The 17,126-nt window shown below is 35.4% G+C and overlaps 4 protein-coding genes across 4 annotated transcripts; 2 read left to right on the top strand and 2 right to left on the bottom strand.

The window, feature by feature from the left end:
* Nucleotides 1-554: 554 nt before the first annotated feature.
* LOC107496239 (pectinesterase inhibitor 3-like) lies at nucleotides 555-980 on the bottom strand. The gene has a single exon (XM_016117460.3). It carries the CDS (start codon nucleotides 978-980, stop codon nucleotides 555-557), a length of 426 nt encoding a protein of 141 aa, XP_015972946.2.
* On the top strand, nucleotides 979-6,293 carry LOC107496223 (protein FAR1-RELATED SEQUENCE 5-like). Its single transcript, XM_016117436.2, has 3 exons — nucleotides 979-1,124; nucleotides 1,186-1,245; nucleotides 5,345-6,293. The coding sequence occupies exons 1-3, from the start codon at nucleotides 979-981 to the stop codon at nucleotides 6,291-6,293; spliced, it is 1,155 nt and encodes a 384-aa protein (XP_015972922.2).
* An 81-nt stretch (nucleotides 6,294-6,374) lies between these two features.
* LOC107496215 (protein FAR1-RELATED SEQUENCE 5-like) lies at nucleotides 6,375-7,640 on the top strand. Its single transcript, XM_016117424.1, has one exon. It carries the CDS (start codon nucleotides 6,375-6,377, stop codon nucleotides 7,638-7,640), a length of 1,266 nt encoding a protein of 421 aa, XP_015972910.1.
* A 4,057-nt stretch (nucleotides 7,641-11,697) lies between these two features.
* LOC107496205 (uncharacterized) lies at nucleotides 11,698-12,673 on the bottom strand. Its single transcript, XM_016117416.1, has 3 exons — nucleotides 12,560-12,673; nucleotides 12,040-12,468; nucleotides 11,698-11,940 (listed from the first exon to the last, which is right to left on the bottom strand). Exons 1-3 carry the CDS (start codon nucleotides 12,671-12,673, stop codon nucleotides 11,698-11,700), a joined length of 786 nt encoding a protein of 261 aa, XP_015972902.1.
* Between the last annotated feature and the right edge of the window lie 4,453 nt (nucleotides 12,674-17,126).

Here is a 17,126-nt window from a genome sequence, read left to right as displayed (position 1 = left end):
TTTTAAATTTTCACTTTAAAAATTAGGATAAAGTGTAATCTCTTATTCTTAAATATTTTTTTCTTATATTTTTTTAATTCTATTTATAAAATAAATTATGAGAGATCATACTTTACTCTCTAAAATAAAATTCAAAATTTAAAAGATCCAAATCCACCATTCATGCATCATTACAATATATGAATATATCACACACAAATTTCAAAAACTAAATTGATATATATTATGAATTTTCAGGGACCAAATTATTGGTTGCCAAACCATACATACTATTAATTTGTCGATTTAGAAGCAATTAAGTTAAACGAAGAAATTAATCATACTAATTATTAATAATATAATTCTTGCGAAACGTTGAATAAGAAAGTTTATATTACACTATATTATGTAGGAAAAACCATCATCATTACAAAGTTTAATTAACGAGAATAAGAAAAAAAAAAAAACTTAGACCTTGATTAGTAGAAAAACTTTTACGCACTAATCAATCGCACTAGCTAATGGTCACAAGGATTGTACATGCATGGACGCGAAAAAAGAAATGTTGATGATCATCAGTTTCCTCCACCAACGCCATTATCAGCACCACCGATTCGGGTGATGAGGTAAAGCGCGTTGCTGGTGAGCATTCCTACGCTGTTCACTCTCTGCTTCACGTCCAACCCAACCTTGCCGTCGCTGCCGCCAAATCCGCTGACGCAAGAGTAACAGTTGGTCAAGGACGTGCTAGTCCACGTCCGCGCGTTACTGAGGTGCCACTGGAACGACGCCGTTCCCACCCGCATGTTCTTCAACTCGCTCAGCGTCCGAGTCAACTCATCCACGGAGTCGGCGATCTGAAGCACGCAGTCCTTGAGAGCGGCTCGGTCGGTGGAAGGCGGCGCCTGTTGCTGCATCTGAGACTGAAGAGTGGTAACATATGTGGAGAGTGAGCGAGAGCGAGCCAGGCTAACCCTAACAGCGGCTTGAGCCAGATCCATGGGGGTGGCGGAACCAGTGGCGTATGGAGATAGGGTTTTGATGCAGAGCGCGGGGTACCTTGCGTGGCTGCACGATGAACGGAGCAGATCTTGCGCCGTCGCCGAGAACGACGACACAAACAAGATGAGCAGGAGGATAAAATGGTAATTTCCGTTATGTGTTTGCATATTCTTAGTGTTGGTGTGTTGCGATGTTAATTGGAAGTGTGGATGGTGGTGCTACATATATGCATGCAAAGGGCCTTTTATATACCGCTACTACTAGGTACTTAAGTACTAATTAATAATTAATTAATTAAAATTATTTTATCATAAACACTGCTATTTGTATGCTTTCCAAACGAACTTAGTTTTCATATTCTACCAGTTAACGATAAACCTTCGCCGACATCAAGTTACAAATGTGACAGTAAATACATACTATTAAAAAAAGTATGAGGAGTCAATGAAAAATGGAAGTTTATGGAGTATAAGAGATATAACTATTAGTGTTACCTTTTTCCATCAGCTGAAGTTTTTGGAATGAGTGGTATCATGACATGATATTAGAACCTTAGATCCGAAAGACTAAAAGTTCGATCCTTGGTAAATTCCAAAATTCGTTTAATCTTTTAAAAAGATGTTTATCAGCGAGATCCATACTATTATTAACAAAGCGTGCTCTTTAATCTTTTTTACTTATTATTGTCTTTCATTTTGTTGAAAAGGAAAAGGGTCTAGTATATATTAATTTTGAGTGCAACAATAATAAAGAAATTAAATAAATGCACTTGTGCCGGCTAGTGGCCAGACCCGTGGGGAGCGGAGAACATCGTGGTTCTTCAATTTTGATGCACCCATTATTCTTTACTACCAAGGAACACTAATCTATGTTAGGTATGCAACATACAATATTATTTTATTGCAAATTAAAAAGTCTCCAAAAATATTAATTTCAAAAATATGTTTCCTAAGGAGGTGAACATAGTTTGACACATAGCAACGAGGTTTTTCAATAAACAAGGTTATGAATAAAAGTATCATTATTTAGTTCACAAGAAGCTATATAAGTATCATTATCATCATTAATTAAAGTTTACTATGCTATTTGAAAAAAAAAAACAGGAAATAATACAAACTTTGTATCGCTTAATACAGGGAATTGCCGACACTAAAATCTAAAGTTGCACACTTGCATAAGTCAATTAGCGACATGGAGGAACTATATGATGCATGAAAAATGGTGAAAGAAATAATAAATTGTAGGTCAAAGCTAAGCATCATTAATTAGAGTGCGCAATCCCCAATAAACGGCTACTTGTTAGTTACCAATTTGCATGCAAGATGTAGATGTAAGAGAATCGTTTTGCACAAATCATAGTTAGTAGTACTTTATTTATAGTTTTCAAATCTAAGCTAAATCAAAGGGATTTAATTAAGGGATTTATTCACTCAAGTGCCGAAATTTTTTAGAAAAATTATAGATAAATAATTGTAATTAATAATTATTAATTTTGTATTTTTTAAAAGATAACATTTAAATAATTACTAATTAATAATAATTAATTAATATAAAATATAGTTTAAAAATACTTGTCAAATTGTTGTTGACTAAATTCTTGTCTAGTGGAATTAATTTTTTAATAGTTAGTTCTTAATTACACGCAATTAAGTAATTAATAATCAAGAGTTCAAACGAGTCACATGTACTCAATCTTGAGCTTTGATTGAAAGATCTTGCAACGAGGATTTAACTACAGAATTAGTTAAGAGAGTTCCTTTGATAGGAAAAAATAATAAAAAGACCAAGACCTACCCAAGTCTAGAATATTAGAGAGGGAATCTTTCTTTAGGCCTTAATTAAATTTAATAAATGGGAATGTATGATGTATCTCGATTTATTTATTTATTTTTTGGTCGTGATGTAACTCTAATTTTTAGGATTATACAAGGACCTCACTGGCCCAATTCCATTAAGCACTTAACACTCACTAGGTATTTCCTATTGTTGTTTTTTTGTCATACTTTTTTTTTCCTTAGGGTTTTTTCCCTTTTGCTTTTAGGATCAAAATTCGTATATCTTATTTTTCTGGGCTTCTCGGGTCACCAATTTGCGTATGAAACTTTTGTTCTAGTCTAATCAACAGATTATTCATTTGTTCTCTACAGAATTAAAGGACTAATATAGTCATTTAAATCGAACTTTATTAGACCATGCATTCCAACTTTTCATACCTAATTGAATTGGGATTAGACACAGTTAGTTGTCGCTAATTGCACGCAACTAATAGCTGTTGTGCCAACAATATAATAGATATCACTATTTATTTTTTTTATGAGCAATGTTAGGGGCAGTAATTTTTGTGATTGTTAGCCATCAACTAGTCATCAATGATGATTTGATGGTGTGAGATTGGTGTGAAATTTTATCCAATGGCTCACATTTCTCTGCTGGTTACATGCTGACCAAAATTCAATAAAACTGCTGGCCCCTAGACTTTTTCTTTTTTTATTGAGAAATAATGATTAATGACTACTGATATGGCAGTTACAAATATGACTTATAATTCGGATCGCACGTTACAGCTCGTCTATAATTCGGTATCGCATGTTACAGCTCGGTTTTTATGAGCTATAACTCGGCCGATTAACATTTCAAATTGTAACCGCTGAGCAAACGATACAATGATCAGATACGTTATCAATCCTCTCTAAGCCAACGTAAATGCTAAAACCATAACTGACGAGAAGTTCACCATACAAAAGTAAGGTAAAGTATTTTTTTCAGAAAGTTCAAAATACACAATACTGACTTAAGCATTGGAGTGCCTTTGCAGGTACATTACCCTTTGTTCATTGCTCTCATGTCTCACCAAAAGGAAAAGCTCGGATTCGAAGGGTAGATCATCCAGTTTCCAAGGAGATAGCTCGGCAATCGTCTGTCACGAGAGTCGACTTATTCCTCAGGCAAGAACAACTACTAATATAATAAGATTTTTGGTAAATGGCTTTCAATGTAAAGAAGAGTTAACCAGTGACTAATTAATTAAGTAATAATGTTAGGGAGACAAAAAAAACAGTCAGAACTTGTCTTATTTAATATTTATTAATTATCATAACAATTAATAAATATTAAATAAGATAAATTATAGTTATTTTTGATTAATTTTTTTGTTACTAAATATTTCTGTTAATTAAGTATCCTTAAAAAAGAATAAAAAGCTAAGAAAGATAATCATTTGACTAGCCTACATCATGATATATCTGATCATCATTATCCTAATTAAGCTTTGGTGATTTCTTCCAAATCCATGCTAATTTTGTGGGTAAGTTATCCTTTCTTATGTGTCATCATTACAACCATTGATCAAAAAAAGTTTTTAAAGGTTCATTAATTGATGTACCGTAAAAGTCAAAGCTCATAATAAATGTATAGCATGAATATACTACATTGTAATGTATGAGTAGTTGTTATATATTAATACTGTATAATGTATTGGAAAAAATTTACAATTAAAATTTTTACAATCTAAATTGACTTTTTAATACAAAAAATCCTTCTTTTGTTCCTCAAACCCTTCTTTTGTTCCTCAAGTTCAACATGTATTTCTGAGAAAAAGAAGACACACAGCCATTAGTCACCCAACCCTCATTTTTTGGCCTTCGTTCTATACTCTCCAACACGTTATTCAACCCCAGGACCTAGGCACACAACCATTGACCCAACCCTCTTCGTTTTCTATTATTCACTTCAACCACAGTTTCATTCTGTTATCTATGGTTGCGGGAGCCATCATCGGAACTTGTTTTCATCGACTGGGCTCCGGCGTCGACTTAGGTGACGCTGAAGGATGACCTCTGTGTGCTTGCATGTTGTGAATTTTGTGTACGTAGTAGGTTTACATCTGATCGCGAACAAGCTGTTGCAGGTGGAAGGAGTTTACCATCCCCATTTCTTAGCCGGCTACAAATCACGTACGGGTGCTTAATTAACATTGTCTCCCTCCAGAAGTTCAGTTCTTTACTCATTGGATTTCAAGCTTTGATTGTCATCAAGGTATCTCCATTTCAATTTTTTTAATAATGGAGGTTAGTTTAATTTTAATTTTAATGGAAGTATCTGTCTTTTAAACATTGCTTTGTTTATGGTGTTGGGTTTGGTTCTGGAATTAGGATTTTAATTCACATTTTCCAGTTGTATGATGTGCCTAGGTTTAGGGCATTGAAATTAAAACGTTATACTGGACTCTTAAACAGTTGGCTTAGCTTAAGAGCCTTGGTTCCAGTGATTGTAGTTTTTTTAAGGAGTTTAAGTTAGCTTTATGCAGTTGCTGCCATTGGTTCTGTTTATTCACATTTTGGTTCACCAACCTGGATTTTGGCAGGGGTAAAATTATGTCAAGAAACGAGGATGATGTGAAGAATAATTCTGATAATGATTTGGGTGATGATTTCGATTATCAACCGAATGCAGAAGATGATGCTGAAGAAGATGATGTGGATTCGCTGGATTCTACTAGCAAGAGTAAAGAAGTTTGTGGTGTAAAAAGAATAGCGGATTTAATGGTGGAGGATATTTGGAACCTGGAATTTAGGACAGAGGATGAAGCTTGCCAATTTTATAACGCTTATTCTTGTTGGCATGGATTTGTAATGAGGAAGGACAATGCGGTTAGGGATAATCAAGGTAGAATCATTAGCAGGCAACTTGTTTGCAACAAAGAGGGCTGGAGGAATATGAGGTATCTTGATATGGATGATAGATCAAGGAAGGCAAGGTCACTAATGCGAACCAAGTGTCCAGCTCGGCTTAGGGTAAAGCTTGACTACGGCTGCGGTAGATGGAATGTATCATGTTTTGTGGAATCTCACAACCACGATCTGACGCCACCACAATTTGCGCATCTGGTTCTGGCCAATCGTCGTCTCACTGTCACTGATAAAGTCCAAGTGGAAAATCTTCATAATTTTGATGTCAAGACCTGCCATATTATGGGGTATATTGCGTTCCAGAAGGGTGGATATCATAATGCTGGCTTCACACGCAAAGATTTGTACAACCACATTGATCGTTATCGTCGGTCAAAACTTAAAAACGGGGATGCCAATGCGGCAATAAACTATTTGATTGGCAAGTCAAACAACGATCCGCTGTTCTTTGGAAAGTATACGTTCACTAGTGACGAAAGGCTCGAGCATATTTTTTGGGCAGATGGGCAGTCAATTATCGACTATCACTGTTTTGGAGATATTGTTGCTTTTGATTCAACCTACAAGAAGAATAAATACAACAAACCTTTGGTCATTTTCTCCGGATGCAATTATCACAGGTAGACTGTTATCTTCGGCTCTGGCCTACTATCCGACGAAACCACAGAGACGTATAAGTGGTTGTTGGAAATCTTTGTTGATGCGATGGGTGGAAAAAGTTCTAAAGCAGTAGTAATGGATGGAGATCTTGCCATGCGAGATGCAATCAATAATGTTCTTCCTGATGCGACCCATCAGTTATGCGGATGGCATCTGCAGAGAAATGCATGTGAAAATATAAAGAATCCGAATTTCCTGCGCGATTTTAAGGGTCTTATATACGACAACAACGACCACGGAGACTTTGATCGGAGATGGGCAGCAATTTTGGATAAATACAACCTTGTTGGGAGTACTTGGATGGAAAAGACATACGAAACTCGTGCGATGTGGTCCCATTGTTTCCTCCGGGATAAGTTTTTCGGCTACATAAGGACGACGTCACAGTGCGAATGTATAAATTCTCTCATCAGGTTTTATGTTAATCGCAAGAACACCCTTATTGACTTCATGCACAACCTGGATAGGGCCTTAAAGAAGTATAGAAACAACGAATTAATAGCTGAATTTAAATCTCAGTGCTCAGAGCCAGTGATGATTACCTCGTTGGAAGTATATGAAAGTTCTACCTTATGTTATTTCACTCGAAACATTTTTAAGGAAATTCGTAATGAGATTCAGAGGGCAAGGGCTTTGAACATCAAGGTACTAAGCACAACCTTGGACAAGATAGAGTTCAGTGTGACTGCTCTCGGAGACCCGGCCAAAGATCGACGGGTGGAAGTCGATAGAAGTAAGAATCTGTTCTCGTGCTCGTGCAAGCTGTTTGAATCACGTGGTATTCCCTGTAGTCATGTTTTCTGTGCCATGAAGTTCGAAAACATACTTGAATTTCCAGATTCGTTGATCTATAAAAGGTGGACAAAGAATGCAAAGAACAAATTTATTAGCACAGAAATACCCGTGAATAATGACGTCGAAAGGGTGTTAAAGTTTCGAGTTGGTGTATTAGCATCGAATTACAACAAGCTGTGTGATATTGCTTGCAAGGATCTTGCAGACTTTTATGAAGTCCAGTCTGAACTTGTGAAGTTAGTTATCTACTTGCAGTCACGCAAACAAGGCAAGTCAACTCCTAATGTTAACGTGGAAGGCATCAACGATCCCTTTGTTGTCAAAAGCAAAGGTGTCCCTTCGAAGAGGTCTTCTTGGAGGAAGAAGAGAGCATGCTCTAATTGCCACAAGTACGGTCATTACTACAAGCGCTGTCCAGATCTAACGCAGCATAGTGTGCAAGGTAACCCTTGCGATCGATCAGAGACCAATGCATCAGCCAAGGACTCAGGTTTTAGTCCAGAAAGGTTTCCTTAATTCTTCGAGGTCATTCTCAGTTAAGTTCAAACACCATTCAGGACCTAAGACCAAGGTACGAATTTTTTATTCTTACTAAGTTCATGCTGTGAAAATCTTCTTCGGTGGGTGTCCCTTTAAAAACAACTAAACTATGTGCATGTATTGCTCTGTTTGCGCAGCCTTTTAAAAAGGGTGGAACAAGGAAATTTACAACGACGGGTATGAGGAACTGAAAGGATAATGACAACACGTTTGATGTGGTAATTTTTGTGACTGTAAACCTCTAATTTCCAAGACATGAACTGGGTAAATTGATGCAGCTGTTCTTCTTCTTGTTTAAAAAAATTATAAAACAGCGGAGCCTCCATGAAAGCAGCGAATCCATTGACATCGCATCCATGAATGGATTTTTCAACAAAAATACCTACTCGTTAACACAGGTGCGATGCCTAAAACTCCTTTTAACCACTCTGTGATGAATGACCATTATCATTTTATGCATGATTATGGGTTTTGATTGGAGATAATCATGTGATAAACCAGGTGAAGGAATCAAAGCATGACATGGGACATTCACTCACAAACTATGAATGCTATAATGATGTCATCGATGAAAAATGTGCCACACCACATGTACAGAACGAAGTCCGAAATTTGTTACCCCCTTCAATGGATTGTGGAAACAAACAAGGATCGTACATGGCATTGTTTGCGTCGATGCATAGGACACTTTGAACAATTAGAAGAATTAGTCTTCTGAAATTATTCCATTGCAAATATTTCGTTCTATAAGCATGATTTATCCATATTAAATGACCGCAATGTATTTGCCGTTGCTTGGTATTGAGGAGTTTTAATTTGTAGATATTTACGTTAACTGTGAATATGTCCATTAGGATGATAATTATGTTTAATAATATGTATGTGTTTTGCTTAGACTGCTGTATTTTAGTTCCAGTTAATTGTGGTTGAATTTGGGGTGAGGAGTTCCTACTATTGTGATTATGCAATCAATTACACGTGTTAATGGATTTTTTTCCTAATTAGTGCATTTTATTTTACCAACCAAATTATTAGATTGAATGGTTAACTTCGTAGTCTCCAGGGTTTAATTGTTCATTGATTATTGTTATTCTCTTTTTTTACTTTCAGGTTGTGAGTCTCGTTTGTTAATTTGAATTTTCTATTGTCGTAGCAAATATTTTCGAGGAGAAATGGCTCCCTGGGTATGAAAGCAGTTTCAAATATAGTGAGTTTTTCTTGTACCTTTTTACGGGATTCGTTATGTGATATCTGTTATATATAAAGCGAAAAACTTAAACATACACACATTTATATTTGACCATATCATAGTTTCAATTATTAGGCACAATAACATTTTGAAGTTGTTGATGTTAGATATTGACAGAATTTAACATTAGGAACAAAAATAGTTTGAAACCACAAGGGACATTTCCTTGTGCCTTAGCAAATCTTTATCTACTTTCAGCTATTTGACTACAGCAAGACTTTAATAGGTAGTGTTTTGCTTCATTGGATTTCCGCCTCAACGTTTCCATAATGTGTTCATCTCGCATCCGTAAGATTGTAGAGTATTATTACCTGATATTAAAAATTAATAAACAATCACTGTAACAAAAGTATATGTGAAAACAGTTCAAGAAAGCATGACTGCAAGATTATAATTACATGATTCATCCAGCCATTTGAACATGCAACTCACACATGTAGGAGGAGGAAAGGCCAAAACCCACCATCACATCTTGCAAAAAAAAATTAAAGTTGTAATCATTTTATATTAAGCATACGAATCTCATATAGCACTTATACAAGCATCAGATACTGTCAATTAACAAGGACACTACAACAACAACCTAGTGTTTTAATTTATATTAACAAGTTTGTTATCGATTTTGAAAACCCAACCATTATTCGTTTGTGGATATAAACTACATACGTAAAATTTATCCATTCCGATACAAACTAATTTTTGAGAAGGCGTCGCAGCATCAATCAGACACGCGTTTGGTCCAACTCCGGCTCCTCCTCATGAATGTAGTTGAAAATGTGTTAGAATAATTACCAGTAAGACATTCTGTGTTAATTAATATTAAGCTACTAGCAGTATAACAAAATCAGTTTCTATTTTTTAATTTGTAACAAAGGTCATGGACAACCGTTAAATCCGATATCGTTGGAACTACCAACCGAAAATAAAATAAAAGGAAAATGGAGCATGAAAGAAGATATCAGTGTTTGGCTGAATGAAGGTTGGCACAGAATTGATGAGTTGCTAAGATTAAAGCGTGGATATTTTGTGGTTTCTAAGCGTAGCAGTTAATCCAAATTCAAATTTATGGTGATTCGTTCGAGTACTTCAGAGATTGATTATTCAAGTTTGAGAAATTTTCGTAACGATTGCCATCGTCCGAATCGGAAAATCATTTCCCACACAATAGTGATTGTCATGAAAACTTCTCAAACTCGAATAATCAACCTCGGAGTCACCCTAATGGATCACAACGAATTTAAACTAGGATTTACCGTAACATGTACAAACCACAAAATACATAGACTTTAATCTCTGTAACTCGAGAACTCTATACCAAACCTTCATTTAACCAAACACTAACCTCTTCTTTCTTACTCTATTTTGCGTTTATTTCATTTCCGGTTGGTAATTCCAATGAATTTGAGTTTAATAATATGCTCCACCAAACAAGTTAATGAACAAAATTAATATAGCATAATGTAAATTAACTACTGCTTAAACTTACCTGTGTTCCATTATGGGTCTTCATAGATTTTTCGTGCGCCACCAAAGGTTATTAACCATCATCGTCACTATTGTTCTCTATGCTAAGTCATCCGTATTTATTTTTTCGAATAGCCCCTGGCCTGATCTTTGATCCCAGTAGCATCATGATTGCACAAACAACAATTTAGAAAACTCAGCACGACAACTATTCACAATCGATGAAGCAAAAAATCAATTAATTCAGTAAACCTAAAAGAAAGGATCCACCAAAGTACTACTTACCCTGTTGCCTTTGGATTTTAGGTTCTTCATCAATTTCCTTTCCCAGTGGACACAACCTACTCCGTGGTGTTTCCAATATTTCAACTGCTGTTCATCTGATTTCAAATTGATTAAAAAAATCAAGCAAATGAGAAACCCACAGATCCTTATACCTTATAATGTACAAAGTCAAACATGTTAATCCAAAGGGAGACGAATGAGTTCTTACGATGAAGATATGCACTTGAACGCCCGAAAGGTACTCACCACCACGAACATGATAGGGCTGAGGAGATAGGATGATGATATAAAAGTATGCGGTGACCTACTTTGTTTATGACTATGGATCACCCTCTGATTACATGTGCTTAAGGACCTTAAGAAAAAAAAAACTACGGTTGGGCTATTTTATTGATTGATTGGACCGGATTAATTTTTTAATCTTATGTTCAAGTACCAAAAAAGAAAAACATTTTTCATTAAACCAAGCTAAAAAAAAAAGTTACATTAACAAAAACACGCGGTTCTTTTGTCTTTCTCACTGATTGGGCCATATTTTTTTTAGAAGTTTGTGCAATTACCAAAAAATTCTCATGTTAACCAAATTTCGGTAAAAAACACTAGTTCTCCAACGAAGAATGGTTAATAAATTTTTTATATAAAAAAAATTAGTTGAATGTATGTCAAAGACCAACAAACAAAAAAAACTGTTTCTTCCCCAAAGGAATAAATTCATTCTGGTATTATTTCCACAAAAAAGGCCATTCTGCCATTTGAACTTGAAAAAAAAATTTCTCATCAAGTTAAAATGACAAACTCAATTAAAAACATACTGAAACCTACATTATTTGCGAATGCGATTCTGATTTAGTTAATACCCAGTTTGTTTTCAAATTCATCACACACAAAAAGGCAATATAACTGTTCAACAACTAAGAAATATAAAATTTAGTTTCATAATTCCTAAAACTACGGGGAAAATTTTATCATCATATATGGACAAACATGTCAAACACCTTCATTATTTATGCCTTCTGTTCCTCATCCTAAGGCATCCTATCTGCATCGAACCTTGATGATCGTCACTGGCTCAGTAGATATCGCCTCGAAGATCCCCACATCACCTGGCTTGAAGTTGCACAATGAAGCAAAGTTCTCCCATCCTCCAGAAATAACGCCGAAGCTACCGTCCTTTTTTCCAATGTACCTTGTATATGTAACTTTGACCTCTATGTGGCCGTGTGTAAGGATGATAGGGTGTCTCTGACCAGTGAAGTGACTGAGATGAAGGACATTAGGCTGATTTAAACACAAGATATTTCAATAAGTATAAGCTAATTTAATGTTTCTTCAGTAAAAAATATTTTAAACAACAGGTTGCAACAAGTTAACGCTTACCAAAAATCGCGACGACATCATGCGAGCAGTTAGGTCCATCACAAAAAAGGGCCACTTGGTTTTTACCTTAGCAGCAACGGCTTTAGCATTGGTTGAAGGAGGGATGTTGATACACTTTGCAATTTGATAGTCACCAGTCCTTACATATGGTGGTTCTTCAGGATCACAGAGTTGGTATGAATTCTCAATGCCACCAAAATCAAATATCCGGACTTGGAAATTGGAGTTTCCTTTGTGTGTGAAATAGAGCATGGAGTCCAGATTAATTTTGTATGTCTGGTAGAACTCCTGCCAGCCACGAGTCAATACAATTTTGCCACTTTGGACTGGCGACCAAAAGCACCGAAAGGGGTTATTCCTTCCGTCAGGCACAACCAGGTCCAGGTACGGGGTACGATTTGGGAGCTCATTCGGAGTTATAGGTAATGACTGTTACACATAGGTTAAGTTGGGTCAAAACATTGATAGCATCGCACAAACTAGAAAATTCAAAGGTCTGTAGTCAATGGAGGTGATTTACCAGTTTAAACATTGATGGCTTTATTACTGGCTTTAGAAATCTCAACTTGTAGTTCTGTGTGGTACCCTGATCCATCGGTAGCTTTCTCTTACCCTTGTCCTTCGAAGACGTCATCTATGGCAAGTGTAACACAGAGTTCATGTTGAAAAACAAACTAAATCAGACTTCATGTAAAAAAACTCATACAAATGACACTTACGATTCAAAATCTACAAACATGCATGTTTTTTGGTATTGGAAAGAAAGTGGTTCAATTTTTTCACAAATAGTGTTTCTTCATTTTGTTGAAAAAGGTGAATGTCATGAACTATTGAATCTTTAACAGAAAAATCTTAATCAAACCTAAATGCATAAAATCCTTTTTAGATGAACAAATGAGAAATCCAAATCAGTCACCCATTCATTTAAAATACCTTAACTGGCTAATATTGATTTTACTACGATTAAATTTTTATTACATGGACATTGCGTGAAGATGATGATAATAACCGATCGCTATCAGGAGAAGAGTTAGGATAGAATTTTACCTTGGTCGAGATTTTCGCGGAGAAGAAGCTCTTGGAGTTGAAACCTTCAGCAGCAAAGTGTGTTAGTTTGGGGTTACAAGGAGGAGTGTTTTATGAAGAAAAATGGAAAGTGAAAAGTGAAGGATATGTAAGTTGCACGCTTTTGAAGGAAAAAAATTAAATTTAAAATGAGGTATTAAAACGCGGCGTTTTAAAAAAAATTGAAATTTTAAATGAGCTATTAAAACGTGGAGTTTTTGGATAATCTTCAACAAATATTCCGTTCTATTCCAATAACTCCCCGTAAATCTCCCTCCATCAATGCCTCTGGTTTATGAAAACCTAAAAAAAAAATTAAATATGCCTTACAAAAAAAATAAATTCCTAGAAAAATTAAATTATTCAGTGTTTGCTATTAACCCAATTAATGTTAGCAAAGTTGTTGAAGCACATTTTTTTACTTAAATAAAAATTTTGAAGTAATGTGATTAATGGGTTTCTACGTAACTAATAGTATTTCCTTTTAAAATTAAATTCTTCACCATTTGTTACTAGTGCAATTAATGCTAAATTAAAATATAACCTGTTGAATGTTGAAACAAACTTTTTTATTTTTTAATATTTAAATTAAAATTTTGAAATCATTTGATTACTGGGTATCTTTTATTAATTTTTTATGACTATCACTACGTATTTTGATAACTATTTAGTGTTTAAATTTAAATTCTTCAATGTTAGTTATTAACATAATTAAAACTAAAAAATCTTTCTTGGTTGAAACACACTTTACTGGGTAAAGTAAAATTTTGAAATCATTTAATAACTTGCTTTCTTGATATCTAATAGTGTATAACAATTAAACTAGTTTGCAATTCAATTCATATTTAAAAATAAATAAGTTATAACATTTTCCTTATCAACAACGTGTATTAGCAAGGGATAACAATTTTGAAAACATTTGTGATTCAATTAAAGGGGATCTCTGCACATTTATAAATGATATATTTTTAAAATATTTTGATAATCAATTAAAGGGGACTTTACGTTTTCCAAACATTAGGATAACATAAAAAATTGGCTAATAATAACTACCCACTACCACTGATTCGACGTTTGGATTAATTTTACATTAAAAAGTTTAATAAATTCTCAACTAACATAGTAACAAAGCAAAAAAGAAAAAAGTAACACCATTAATAAACTATTCTTCGTCTGTAACACTTCCTTGGCATCTCCCTCCCATCAACCACAGCCATCTTTGCAGTAATTAAACAAGAACGGAACCTAGATTCCGGTAAGCATCTTCTTCAATCTTCTACTACCTCCTTTGCTAACAGCTGTATCTGTAAAGAATTAAACCGAGCATGTTTACATAACTGCATACAGAGAACCAGTAAATAAAGAGTCACGAAATGTTTAGCTATAAATCATCCCTTCTTTTAGGTTTCACTCCCCTGTTTTTCATTTGACATTGTTTTTTCATGTTGGTTAGGTATGTTAATGCATTAAGGAACATACAACAATCGAACAACCAGTTTTATATCTTCGGGCTCTTCGCAACAGATGTAGATTAATCCACAACTTTTCCTTGTTTCTTTGTTATACTTCTGTTAAAAAACCTTTGGAACACTAACTTGCCATGGTTTTGTCTTGTTCCACTACAGGATGATATCGAATTCCCACCTAATATCGTGAGTCTATTCAAGTGGTACAGTACGACGGATCAAGACAATTGCCTACATATCACACCCAAGAGAGACGGTGACAGGTTCTGGATTAAAGGAGATGATTTAGGAAGGATACGACGCATGTATAGACGATCTTCTTTGCTGAGTGTGGAGCTTAGGTACGTTGGCTGGGGAGTATTCTACATGATCGTCAGGGACATTAATCGGAAAGAGGAACCTCCATGTGTCATTGACGAACTGTAAGCGTCGAATGTTTTTTCTGAACAAATTATACAATGCTTGTCATCGGTGTGCAGTTTATACTTCAACAAAAAAGCCCAACTAAGAGTCTACCACACCGAGATGTTTCTTAGAAATCACCGCCGGAGCCAACAACAGCATGATGTGGATACTCAGCAGTCAGGGTGAACATCCCATAAGGTGGGGGGGCTGGGGCAAGTCCTAGTAAGCGGCAGCGACCCACAACATCCCCTGACTCGTCCGTCAACCAGGGGTCAACCTAGTAGATTTATGCAGACCTTTAAAAGTTTATGTCTAGTATAATTAATCAAAATGTTATTCTGAATGTGTTATTTTGTCTGTGATGTGCTGTGTTTGACATTTGGTGAACATTTGTGATATTTTTTGGTTTGTATATATGGTACATATATCCTCCATTATATTTTATTGCAACTATATTTTGGTTATAGGTAGTGTATCGACCTAAGAGTGACTGCTACTGAATGCAAATGCAATGCTACTGAATGCAAATATCATACGTGAACAATAATCTATCAGGAATATATTCAATTAGGTTATTTATTTAACAAAAAAGAATGACATGTTAACTGTTAAACAATAAGTTTGGCCATGACAAGAATTTTAAAGGTTTAGTTATTCTTCTTGTACAAGAATTGTTTGTGGCCGTAACAACATCATTGTCACAATATTGTAACCCTCATGAATATTGGGTTTATTTGATTTCTTCACTTTGTTATTTGTTAATTGGGGTACTCTGCCAGTTTTGGGTTTTAAAAAATGAAACTTATTGGAATTCCGAACAAGTACACTGTCCCTGGCCCATTTAAATTTCAATTGGAATTTTTGGGCATAGTGTATAACCCTTTATGGTCTAGAAAGATTCTATTTTTTTGCTAGCTTTAGGGCCCGTGAAAAAAAGTAAAAATTTATACACAACCAGGCAGCCACATACACCAGGCCGATTTCAAAATGTCAAACTAAAAAAGGTGATATTCAACGTGTATAGTTCCAAAAAACATTTCTGGTATGTCCCCTACGTTAGTCCGAAGAAGCTCAACTACATCATAATATCTTATCTTTAGGAGGTGGATGGTGAAGGACTCCAAAGACATGAACTTAATAACTGATCATAGGGTTTCTAATTTCCAATTTAAACTTCATGACCACAGCTGAATAAGGAACCAGTTTGATCAAGATTTTATGAACAAAATCCGGTAACATATAATGGAACAATAGTTTAAATTGGATATAAAAAATGAACATTTGTTCTTTCGTGGTATATCGCATGGTGTTTTAATTCCATCTAACGTATAAATCAACTCCCTTAACAAGTAAACATTCTGGTGTAACTAAATTAATTTGAAAAAAATGACACTAACCTTGATCGTGTATTGTAGACTAATCCACACAGCGATAATATGTTCCTGTCCACCATCTGATCCAACTTTTCATGCCTTGTATGGTATGATGAACAATATTTTTGTCCCCATGAAAATGCACGGGATTGATGCGTCGTTGAAAAGAACGAAAGTAAAATCACCGGAGTCTTTGTTCCTCCGAGGCATGACTGTCACCCTTTGAACCACATCACCAAACAAGTTGCAGAAAAACTCAGCAATGCCATCCGCAGTGGGCATAGACTCTCGACCGAAGCATACGGTCAGTGTCTTTGGACGTTCCGCGTCGTCCAGCTCCTTGCAGACGTACTTCTACTTTCCCTTTTCTTGCTCAGTTGGCCTTCTTCTTTGTTGCATATGCATTCGTCGGCCATTGTTATGTCTACTCAATTCTTCTGGTGCAACTGATATGCACTGGTCCTGTGTGTTGAAACCCAATAGTCTTATAGGATTCCTCTGATACTCCAACCACACGCCATCCATTGTTATGTCACCTAGAATTCTAGAGCAAATATTTGAGAGGGTATCGGGAATTATCGTTAGGAGGATGATCTCATCCTATGAACCTGGTATAAGGTGAGCTCAGTTTTCAACGCGTGTTCGAGGGTTTTGAATTTTCTGGATTTATCCATAACCCCTGAGAACTCGGGAGATAGTAGGCATTGCAAACAGATGACATAATCCTCGGCAAGACTGTTCATAAACCAGTCGTCCTTTTTATGGCAATTTGTACAGT

Source organism: Arachis duranensis, chromosome 1 (assembly GCF_000817695.3).
Source record: "Arachis duranensis cultivar V14167 chromosome 1, aradu.V14167.gnm2.J7QH, whole genome shotgun sequence".
Lineage (NCBI taxonomy): Eukaryota > Viridiplantae > Streptophyta > Magnoliopsida > Fabales > Fabaceae > Arachis > Arachis duranensis.
This window is presented reverse-complemented; position numbering and strand designations above follow the sequence as displayed.

Excerpts from the sequence above, each read along its gene's own strand:
- LOC107496215 (XM_016117424.1), top strand. The coding sequence starts at position 6,375 with ATGGGTGGAAAAAGTTCTAAAGCAGTAGTAATGGATGGAGATCTTGCC.
- LOC107496205 (XM_016117416.1), bottom strand. The coding sequence starts at position 12,673 with ATGACGTCTTCGAAGGACAAGGGTAAGAGAAAGCTACCGATGGATCAG. Across the intron at positions 12,469-12,559 it reads AGCCATCAATGTTTAAACTG|TCATTACCTATAACTCCGAA; the intron begins GTAAATCACCTC and ends TATGTGTAACAG. Across the intron at positions 11,941-12,039 it reads TGATGTCGTCGCGATTTTTG|CCTAATGTCCTTCATCTCAG; the intron begins GTAAGCGTTAAC and ends TGTTTAAATCAG.
- LOC107496223 (XM_016117436.2), top strand. The coding sequence starts at position 979 with ATGGGGGTGGCGGAACCAGTGGCGTATGGAGATAGGGTTTTGATGCAG. Across the intron at positions 1,125-1,185 it reads ATGAGCAGGAGGATAAAATG|TGTGGATGGTGGTGCTACAT; the intron begins GTAATTTCCGTT and ends GTTAATTGGAAG. Across the intron at positions 1,246-5,344 it reads TTATATACCGCTACTACTAG|GGGTAAAATTATGTCAAGAA; the intron begins GTACTTAAGTAC and ends GGATTTTGGCAG.
- LOC107496239 (XM_016117460.3), bottom strand. The coding sequence starts at position 980 with ATGGATCTGGCTCAAGCCGCTGTTAGGGTTAGCCTGGCTCGCTCTCGC.